Genomic DNA, 9,617 nt, shown 5'->3' with positions numbered 1-9,617 from the left:
AGTAGTAAATAAGTTGCCTCGTTTTTCGCAAAATTTGTTTTTATATTATTTCTTCTCTCACTGGCTAGCTGGCACAAAATGGAGCACCGTTAATATCTTCTCACTCTAAACAGAATAGAGAGAGAGAAAAAGACCCAGCTTCCCCTTCAACAATGGAGGAAGGTCAGAAGACGGTGGTGAATTCAATTGCCCACAAAGATCAGTGAGAATGGACAACCAATTTCTACCACCATATTTACGGCGGCTTCATCGTGAATTTTTAAAAAAAACCTAAGATAAAAGGGATAAATAAAGGGAATGGTGAACCCTTAAGGGTAGAATTTTTCGTCCTCTTTCATCTTCCATTGAAGCTGCTCATGAGGTTTTGAATTTTCTTTTAGTTTTGGAGAAGAAGATGAAGATGCAGAACAAGGAGGGTTTGAAGTTTTTATTTTTAGGAAAGGAGATGAAATGCAGATGCTAGTGAAGAAAATGAGTTATGCTCAGTAATTGTAAAATATGACTAACGACAAAGCTAACGCCGTTAGCTGAATCTGTTTAACCAAAAGTATAAAATGGCAAAATTGTCCTTACTATTCATGAGTAAAAAGACCAATATACCCTTTGATAAACATTACATGTTTCTCCTATTGATAGATCGACTTGAATTTGCTCATATATAATATATATAATGTTCATGTGTTTAAAAAGTGTTTTCTACAAACATTTCTTTCTCATAGATAATTATTTTCTCAATATAGGCCAAGCTCACTTAACATGGATGCATGAAACACCATTAATTTAGTTCACTTTAATTTAATACACATAGTAAATAGATCTAAATGCACACAATTCATGCTTCAAAATTTGTAAAAGATTAGATTAGATAGATTATATATATGACAATGATGCATTTATTTCCTGGTATGAAGCAATAGATTAAAAAAAAAATAACCTTTGTATTGTCTACATGTCACATGGCGTTCTTCATCTCTCATTTATTGTTTCTCTTTAGATTCTGTATAAGATTCAAGTATGCAACTTCATGGCTTAACATCAGATTTCTTACCACTAAGCTACTTGTATGCCATCACATTTATTTTTATGTTTTCTATAGCAACAAATGATCGAAATGTAGTGAATTGGAATGATAATTTTACAAAAATATTAATTAAGAGAAAATTGGTCATGTAAATTAACATCACTACATGTAGTTGTTAATTCTATGTAATGATCTGAGGTATCACTTAGGTCCAAATACTAAGATACTAATTAATTATAAGAGTACAAGTTTAACTGAAGTTATCCTAAAATGGCCACTAAATGTCTTCCTTCTATCATATGAGGTTTCTAAAGTCAACATCAATCCTTGTTAAAACTTTTTTTTTTTTTTTAAAAAAAAAAAAGAAAGATGGTAAATCAATACTATATTGTTGTTGTTGTTGTTGTTGTTTATTTATTTATTTTTTACTTCCTCCATTTTTAAAATGCATCACTTTTGATATTATGGTCTCCTAAGCAATTTTGGAGTAGAAAGAGATAAAGAAAATAAATAAAAAGAGCCTATATGATATGAGAGAGATTTATTTGTTAAATACTGGGATGCATATAATCTTATCTAAAATCATCTTTAAAAAAAACTAGTATATGAAGGGCTTGTTCTCTTCAGCTTATTTTCAGTTTAGTTCAACTCCAATAAGTTCAATTCATTTCAGTTCTTAATTTCTGTTTCTTATAATATATTCAATTCAGTTCAGTTCATTTCAGTTCCAATAAGTTCAGTTCAGTTCAGCCAATCAAAACAGGCCCGAAGTTTACAATTGAAGTCTAAATTAAATTTAACAAATACATACAAGTAAATCAAACAAAGGATTCCTTTAGTTTATTATAGCCATATGATCATTAAATTGATCTTGATTGCACTATCGTAGAAGGTGGTAGATCTATCACACACTTGGAGTATACAACATTTTTAGAGAGACCGTCTAACTAGGGGTGTCAATGAATTGAAGCCGATCAATAAACTACTCGGATTTTGAGCTTGATTGAAACTCATTCATATTTGTTTATTTAATACATGAGTCGAGCTTGAACAAATTTTTAAACTCATTTAATATATGAGCTTGGACACGAATATAGGTATACTCGTTCAAATAAGTTCATGAACAACTCATTTATTAATGTTAATGAACTACTCGTTTATTTATATTCATAAGCTACGCGTTTTATGTGATAAAATATGATATCTCAAAGGCGCATATATAGTGCTTTTACGTGAAAGCTTTGATATAAATTGATTATTTTATAAATTATTAACTCATTCACAACCTAATATTAATTCATGTTAAATTTTATAATTAAGATTTAATTACCATGCGAGTTTTAAGATTTTTAAATGTCAAAAGTACAAAACTCATTTATTATAGAAGCTCGTTTAGAAATTAGTTCGTTCATTAAAAACACTCTTTAACAAACGATCCATCCATACACAATTTGCGAACACTATAATGTTCTAAATGAATCGAGCTTTGAATAGATTTTTTAGCTCATTTGAAAGTGTGGAATCATATTCGGATATGCCTAAGTTAAATGAGATTGAATCAAAACAGGGTAAAACTCGGCTCGGCTCGGCTCTGCTCAACTTGGCTCCGCTGATTTACAACTCTCACGATTCTTTAGAGTACTTCGTAGGAAGTACTAGTTGCCTAGTTGGTATATTCTTTCCTTATCTTCCTTCCTTTTGCACTTCAAATCCAGAGTCATCACCAGTTGATTCATCACTCATCAGCCATCCACTCTTCTTCCATATCAATTTCTCCTCCACTTTCCACCATTAATGGCGTCAACCCCATTAACTTCTGCTTTTTCCTGCAATTTCTCATCCAATCTAAACTCAACTTCTTCCATAATCCGACCAAAACTATGCACCCCCTTTTCTATTAACCGCCATTTTCACACCCTTTATCCATATCCTCCTCAGAGCTTCTTACTTCCCAAATTCACTGTTAATGGAAGATCAAAGCTGGGTTCTTCATCACGTTTGCTATCAGTTTCTTGCTCTTACAATTCCCAAAACGGCAATCCTCAACCAAAGGTATCAATACCCTAATTAAATATTGATTATGAGTTTATCCCTCATTGATTATTGTTTCAATTGTTTAATTTTTGGATTATGTATGATAAAATTTTGAGGAATTTGGTGGGGTTGTTTCTGTTTCTGGGTTTGGGAGTTGTTTGTTTAATTGGTGGGATATATTGATTGATTATTTAAGTGTTCTTGAATGTGCATGTAAGTATATAACCTCGGACGATGTCGAATTTGATTGGTTGTGGGATTGAAATCTTATTTGAGGTGTGTATGTGGTTAGATAGTTTGGCATTGTAGTAAAATTTTAGTAATTGTTGTTGTTATGCAGGGAGGTGGATTGGACTGGCCAATTTTGAAGCGTTGGGATGTGCCTTGGCCATGGCAAACGGTTTCGCTTACGTCGCTTGCTTGTGGAATAAGGTTGTTTTACCCCATTTCTTCACGCCCTTTAAAATTTTGATCTATGAAATATTCTGTGATGTGGGTGCTGTTTTATTTTTTGGGAGTGGGGTGTGGTGGAGGAGAAATGCACTTTTAGTAGGAATAGGAGGATGTCATGAGAAAGAGATGATTAGATGACAAAGGTATTAGTGGTTTTGGAAAGGAAGTTATTTAGTAGATCATTGAATCAAGGCACTAGGCTACTTTGACTCAACCGCATACGTTGATAGGTGAATGGTGATGATGTATCTATTTGGACCGGTGTTTGTTTCCATGTGTCCATGTGTTTAGATCAATATATTATGGAGTTACATGGTAGTCTCTTTTGGCTGAATGTTTTTTTTTTTTTTTTTTTTTTTTTGGGTGTGTGTGTGTGTGTGTTTTGTTGAGGAGGTGTAATGGAGTGTTGGAATCTATGCCATTTCATTGCCATTCTTAATGCAAATTGCTTGGAGGGGGCACATTGAGTAAAGGAACAACTACTGCGGAAATTAGAAACTGTGATTATGTGAAATACACTTAGAAAGGTTCTTTATTACAAAATGTGGCCAAAATCTTGATACTCTTGTGGACAGAATGACAGATAATGTTGACAAGAAGAAGAAGAGAACAGAAAGACTGATAGTCATTAGTTATTCCGGTGTAAGGACAACGATAGTATTTAATTTTGGAGCAAAAATGGAATTTTCTGTATTGTTATTGACCTTTTTAAATAGAAAGAATAGAGTTGAAATACAATTGATAAAGCCTAGGCTGGTTTGTGATTGAAATGATGTTTCTATCAGAAATCTGTTTAAAGTAGATCTCCGAATGTCAATTTCATATATCCACATCATTTATGTAAAATGTGTAAAATGTAAAATCCCATTGATTGAGAATTTGGGGTCAATTTTATTTTAGTAAGAGTGGCAGTTAATCACGCTGCATATATGCATGGCTATTTTGTGGACTGACCAAGGTGGAATCGATATATTTTCTATAACAAGGCTGTCACATGTGATATTTTGTGGCGTAAAGTCAGATTGTTTAGCTTCTTTGTGGGCTAAGGCTGTTGGGGCTCTCCCAATATATTTTGCTGGGAAAACCAAAGATATTGGGCTATTGTAGTTGGGGATTTTTCAGTTACTTGAGGACATATTATCCTCCTTTTGTACTTTATTCTGTGTAGTTCTCCTAAAAATTTTTACTTATCAAATAATAATTTTTAAAAAAAAAGCACATGTGCATCCAGTGGAATTTCACCATTCATTTACTACAATATCTTACGTGAATGTGTAACTGATGTGATTTTAGGCAGTTTTGTGGTAACAGGTTTGATAGAGGCTCAAGCATTGCCATATCTTGGATTTAACTTTGGGGATTTGACGTTAGATGAAAAGGCAGAACTACTGTTTCTGGATCAAGGGTAAGAATTTGAAAATATATCATTGAATATATATTACTGTTAGTAACTTTGTATCATGTATTCTGCTACCGATATTATGTTGACCTTTTCTGTTTAACATAAAACCATGATTAGCTGTATAGCATTATTCTATTGAGCATTTAGCATATTGCTACAATTCTAGAAATCTAGCAGGAAATTATGAACCAATAAACTTCAACTGAAGGTCTTCAGTTGCTGCTATAGTGCATTACTTACTGAAAAGTCACATCATTACATTACAATTTCAAGTTATGGCCTAATAACGCAATTAAGGATATTTAATAATAAAACATTTGAATTAGAGTTTAAAGTAAGCTAAGTAATATCTTAAAATAGATCAAGTTGCCAATGAATAGATCAAATAAATTCTGGGATCCAATCTGAATGTTTGGAAATTAATATCTGAATCCGCATTCGATATCTGCCTTTTTGGTTCGGATATCCAATCCGAAATGAAAACTCGGATCGGATATCCAAAATATCGGATTGGATGCGGATCGGATTTAATAGTTTTGCACAGGTACTAATATGTAGGTCTTGGAAAGTGTAGATAGCAAATAAATGCATGGCTTTGTTTATGAATTTGATGTCATACCTACACCATTTCAAATTCAAGTTGTTAGATCCTTGTGAGGTCGAGACTTGAGACATTAAAGTTAGGTGAGAAAAGAAGTTGAAAACCCTGTGGTTGAAAAAAGCATTTGGTGAACTTCCGTTAATTCTAGTTTTGGTTTCTCTTTGTGATCTCAGAATTCAATTGCACCAATGTTTTAACATATAGGACATTTCTTATTGTGCAGCATAACTACAGCAGCTGTTTTAGGAGTCCTTTTCAGTCTTACCAAGTCCTTTCAGCCACTTCCTGATGACCTCTATCGATATGGTATTCTTTTTAATTTCTTTCTTTGGCATCTACAAATTCTAGTCGGCTCTAGTGAATCTAACCACTAAGATTATTCCTTGGATCTACAAAAACTTCTTTATTGATTTTTGTTTTTTTTTTTTTTTTTTTTTTTTTATGAAAGCTTTATTGATTAAAATATTTAAATAAGAATTTCTTTTTCTGGATTCTGTTTTCTTCGAATATATGTTCTAGATTAAGACTCTGTTTCACTGATTTTTGAAATGATGCTTTAATTTGGAATGAGATCATAATATTCTGGTATCTGTCAGACTCAGAGTTTTGTGTGAATGAATGCTGTCAGATTTGAGAGAACCGTTCAATCTACAAAAAGGATGGCTGTTATGGGCTGGGATTGGGTTTGCTGGGGCTCTTGGAGCCATTGCATTGACAGGAGTAGCTCTGTCCTTCTTTAGTGGTGAGAACCCACAAAGAGAGGTTAGAATTATATGCTATGTTGTATATTGCTGTAAATTCTAAATTTTTTGTCTCACCTGAAGTGCGAAGTGAAGTGCTACTTTATTTGTTCTCCATTCATCAAACTATATTTGTTTCATTGAACTTCTCATGGTCTTTAAGATGCTAATTTAATCATTATTTCAAAGATTCGTAAGGCTGATCAAAATGTTAACTTAGACACATTGGGATAGAAGTAGTATTTGTATTTGCAAACTAACTGAAATGCTTATGTATATAATTTTTTTTTTTACCTTTGTTCTTATTATTTAATCTTTCTTGTATGTTATACTCAGCATTTTTTTTTGTTGCATTCATGATTGCTTAATTATAGATTTTTGTATGACCTTATATAATGATTAGGTAAGCAAGGGGCGCATGCTTTCATGTTGCACAATAGTTCCTTCTGTTATAACCCTACCGGAAGCTGGATGCTTTTCTTTATTATTTTGAGACTTCATTATATTTTTCGTGATTTTTATAGTTGTTATAACTCTGATCTTTATAGGAATGCTTACCAATTTACGTTCCTTTTTCAGACTGATGCTCTGGTTCGCTTGTTGCCATTGATTGGATCGTCAGAAGTTAGGTAACTTTCAGAAAATGCACCTTAATCATATTTCTCTTGTACTATGTGATGATGATTCAGGAGTGCTGTACTTCTGGATGGTCTAATTGGCACAAAATCTGTGTTTTAGATCCTTGACTTTTGAACATCTGATTTATTGCCTTTTCATTAATTTATTATTTTTTCCCCAATTGTTTTCAGCACAGTCTGCTTGTTGGGAGTCACTGGCTTTCTTGCTCCACTGCTTGAAGAAACTGTATTTAGAGGATTTTTTATGGTAGCCATGACAAAATGGTATGCTGGACTAATTTCTCTAGACTTCCAGCTTCTTTAGTACTCAATAATTCTATTCTTTTTTTGGATATGTGTGGCTGGAATAATTTGTTTTAGCACTTATGCTGCATATTTGATATTTACGCTTAAATTGATAAAGTGAGTATGTAATGGCTCCTTGCCCCGTTACAAGAATAAAACAAACGAGGATGGTTTTTGCTTTTATTTCTATCTTGTTTATATAGGAAGCTGTCAAATAATCTTCTTTTTTATAATTTTTAACTGGCTACAGGATCCCAACCCCGGTAGCTGTGGTAATTAGTGCTGCTGTATTTGCACTTGCTCATTTGACTCCTGGTGAATTTCCCCAATTGTTTGTGCTTGGTATGTCCCATCTTATCTCAATTTTTTTCTATGGTTACTCGTGTCATTGAACAAACTATAGTCATATGTTGTGAGATCCATGGTTTTTGAATGTGGTTTATGCTCTAAAGTAATTGATTCAAATGATGCCATATGTTGGAAAGCTGAGAGAGAATGAGAGAAAGCTTAATATATTGATGTGACTCTATGAGTGTCTATAGTACATGAGTACGCAATAAAATACGACTACTTACATTTGACTAGGTACAATAGCTAAGAGTTGGGGATATAATTTGACTATCAACCTAAATGAGTAAATTAAGGGATTACACAAACTATAAACAGTAACTAATAATGGTAAGGGATTACACAAACTATAAACAGTAACTAATAATGGTAAGGGATTACACAAACTATAAACAGTAACTAATAATGGTAAGTCATCATAATCCTTTACAATTTGTACCTGTACCTAGTATTGTGGAGAAAAGGTTCCTGTGTATTAAATTAAAGATTGCAGTCCTTCAGTTTTTCTGAATTTTGTAGCAATAATTTTTCAGTTCCTGCGTTGCTTTAAATTGGTGTGCCACGGATGTTCTCAGTTCATATATATTCACATATATAGTGTTCTAGGTAGTCAAATAGGATGTCCTTTATGTTTATTGATGTTGCTTTTTGATAAAAAGAAAAATAAATGCTGAATAGCCAAATCTTGGGGTAGATTAGAGACTATGGGGGAAAAATCAGTCACGACTAATTGCATAAACAAGTTTTTGTAATGGCCTCCTTTTTGCTCTATTCATCTAGAACTTCAATTATATCGAGATGCTGAATTTTACTCAAGTGAGAAATATATATCTCAAGTTTGCATATTTTTGCAGGTACTGCTTTGGGATTATCATATGCTCAAACTCGCAATTTGCTGACTCCCATCACCATTCATTCGCTCTGGAATTCTGGTGTTATCTTGCTCCTTACATTTCTTCAGGTACATTTTGCATGCCTTTTCTTGCTTTATGGTTGGTTGATGGTTTCGACTGAAAAAAAAGGGCTCATGTTTATAATAAATTATCCATTGTGGTGCTATTGATTTTAGTATATCCTCAGAGACTGTCATAGGTAGTTTATCTCTAGTAAAAAAAGTTGTGCTTTGTCATTTTTTATCACTTCACAGAATCACTAAATTTATGTCCTGTACAGTAGAGCGTGGATCTGTAGTCATTCATAGTAAAAATGTAGTATTCTTTGAAGTAGTATCTGTGAAGAATCTTCTGCATTTTCTGTTGAATGGAACAACATTTGTTAAACTTGCAAGTCATTGGTCAAATATGTAAATCACTGGGGCAATGATATTATGGGAACACCTCTTTGTCTTGGATCTTTAATATTTTCCATTCCCATGTCATAATATATATATATTTTTTTATATTTAATTCTTTGCAGCTCCAAGGCTATGATATCAAAGAACTTTTGCAGTCTCAGTAAGGAAATACAGTAGGGAAACAGGTGTGCAACACCGCTACTTTCACGCCAATCCTACCTCAATCTTGGTTACCTGAATTTCTTAGGTCTTACATTTCTTTGGTCATTTGACTTTCGTACTTAGGTGAAGTGCATGTCTTGTACTTGTGCTTAGTTCTTGCTATGTTGCGAATCTAATTGGCAGCCTACTATTTTTTCAAGCCAAGACCTGTAAATGGACAAGTATATACTGCTAATAAGTCAGGTGTACATGAAAATTTCATGTTGGCGGCCTAATAAGTCAGATATTGCCCTAATTGTACAATATTATTGTTTTATGAGACGGTGTTTATGAACTTTGGTCAGAGTTGATATTTGACCTATTTGTTTCATTCATAACTAACCACTGGTCTTTGTCAAAAAAAAAAAAAAAAAAAAAAAAAAAAAAAAAAAAAAAAAGAACTAACCACTGTTTACTCGCTTAAGCATATGCTGCCATGCAGCCATGCTGGCCCTTCAGATCGAAATTTCCAACATGCGGATCGATTGAAGTACTGGTTTATATTTCATGTTTGCTCCAACCTTTGGTGTTTATCAAGTTGATTAAATACTTTGCATGTATACACAATTCATTCTTGTCATTTGCCAAATTTTATTTAAA

At 33.0% G+C, this 9,617-nt stretch overlaps 1 protein-coding gene across 1 annotated transcript; it reads left to right on the top strand.

Annotated features, from left to right (window-relative positions):
- Positions 1-2,673: 2,673 nt before the first annotated feature.
- On the top strand, positions 2,674-9,335 carry LOC110690393. The gene is made up of 10 exons (XM_021867210.1): positions 2,674-3,073; positions 3,396-3,487; positions 4,806-4,913; positions 5,735-5,817; positions 6,140-6,273; positions 6,831-6,880; positions 7,061-7,153; positions 7,425-7,516; positions 8,377-8,483; positions 8,939-9,335. The coding sequence occupies exons 1-10, from the start codon at positions 2,816-2,818 to the stop codon at positions 8,978-8,980; spliced, it is 1,059 nt and encodes a 352-aa protein (XP_021722902.1). The 5' UTR covers positions 2,674-2,815; the 3' UTR covers positions 8,981-9,335.
- Positions 9,336-9,617: the final 282 nt, after the last annotated feature.

This window comes from Chenopodium quinoa, unplaced genomic scaffold (genome assembly GCF_001683475.1).
Source record: "Chenopodium quinoa cultivar QQ74 unplaced genomic scaffold, ASM168347v1, whole genome shotgun sequence".
NCBI classification, from domain to species: domain Eukaryota; kingdom Viridiplantae; phylum Streptophyta; class Magnoliopsida; order Caryophyllales; family Amaranthaceae; genus Chenopodium; species Chenopodium quinoa.
Note: the sequence above shows the minus strand (reverse complement) of the source record. Positions and strands in the feature narration are given on the sequence as shown.

What these genes read in the sequence shown, in the direction of transcription:
- LOC110690393 (XM_021867210.1), top strand. Translation starts at nt 2,816, where the DNA reads ATGGCGTCAACCCCATTAACTTCTGCTTTTTCCTGCAATTTCTCATCC. An exon ending in ATGGTAGCCATGACAAAATG is followed by an intron (nt 7,154 to 7,424) that starts GTATGCTGGACT and finishes AACTGGCTACAG; the next exon opens with GATCCCAACCCCGGTAGCTG. An exon ending in TCCCCAATTGTTTGTGCTTG is followed by an intron (nt 7,517 to 8,376) that starts GTATGTCCCATC and finishes ATATTTTTGCAG; the next exon opens with GTACTGCTTTGGGATTATCA.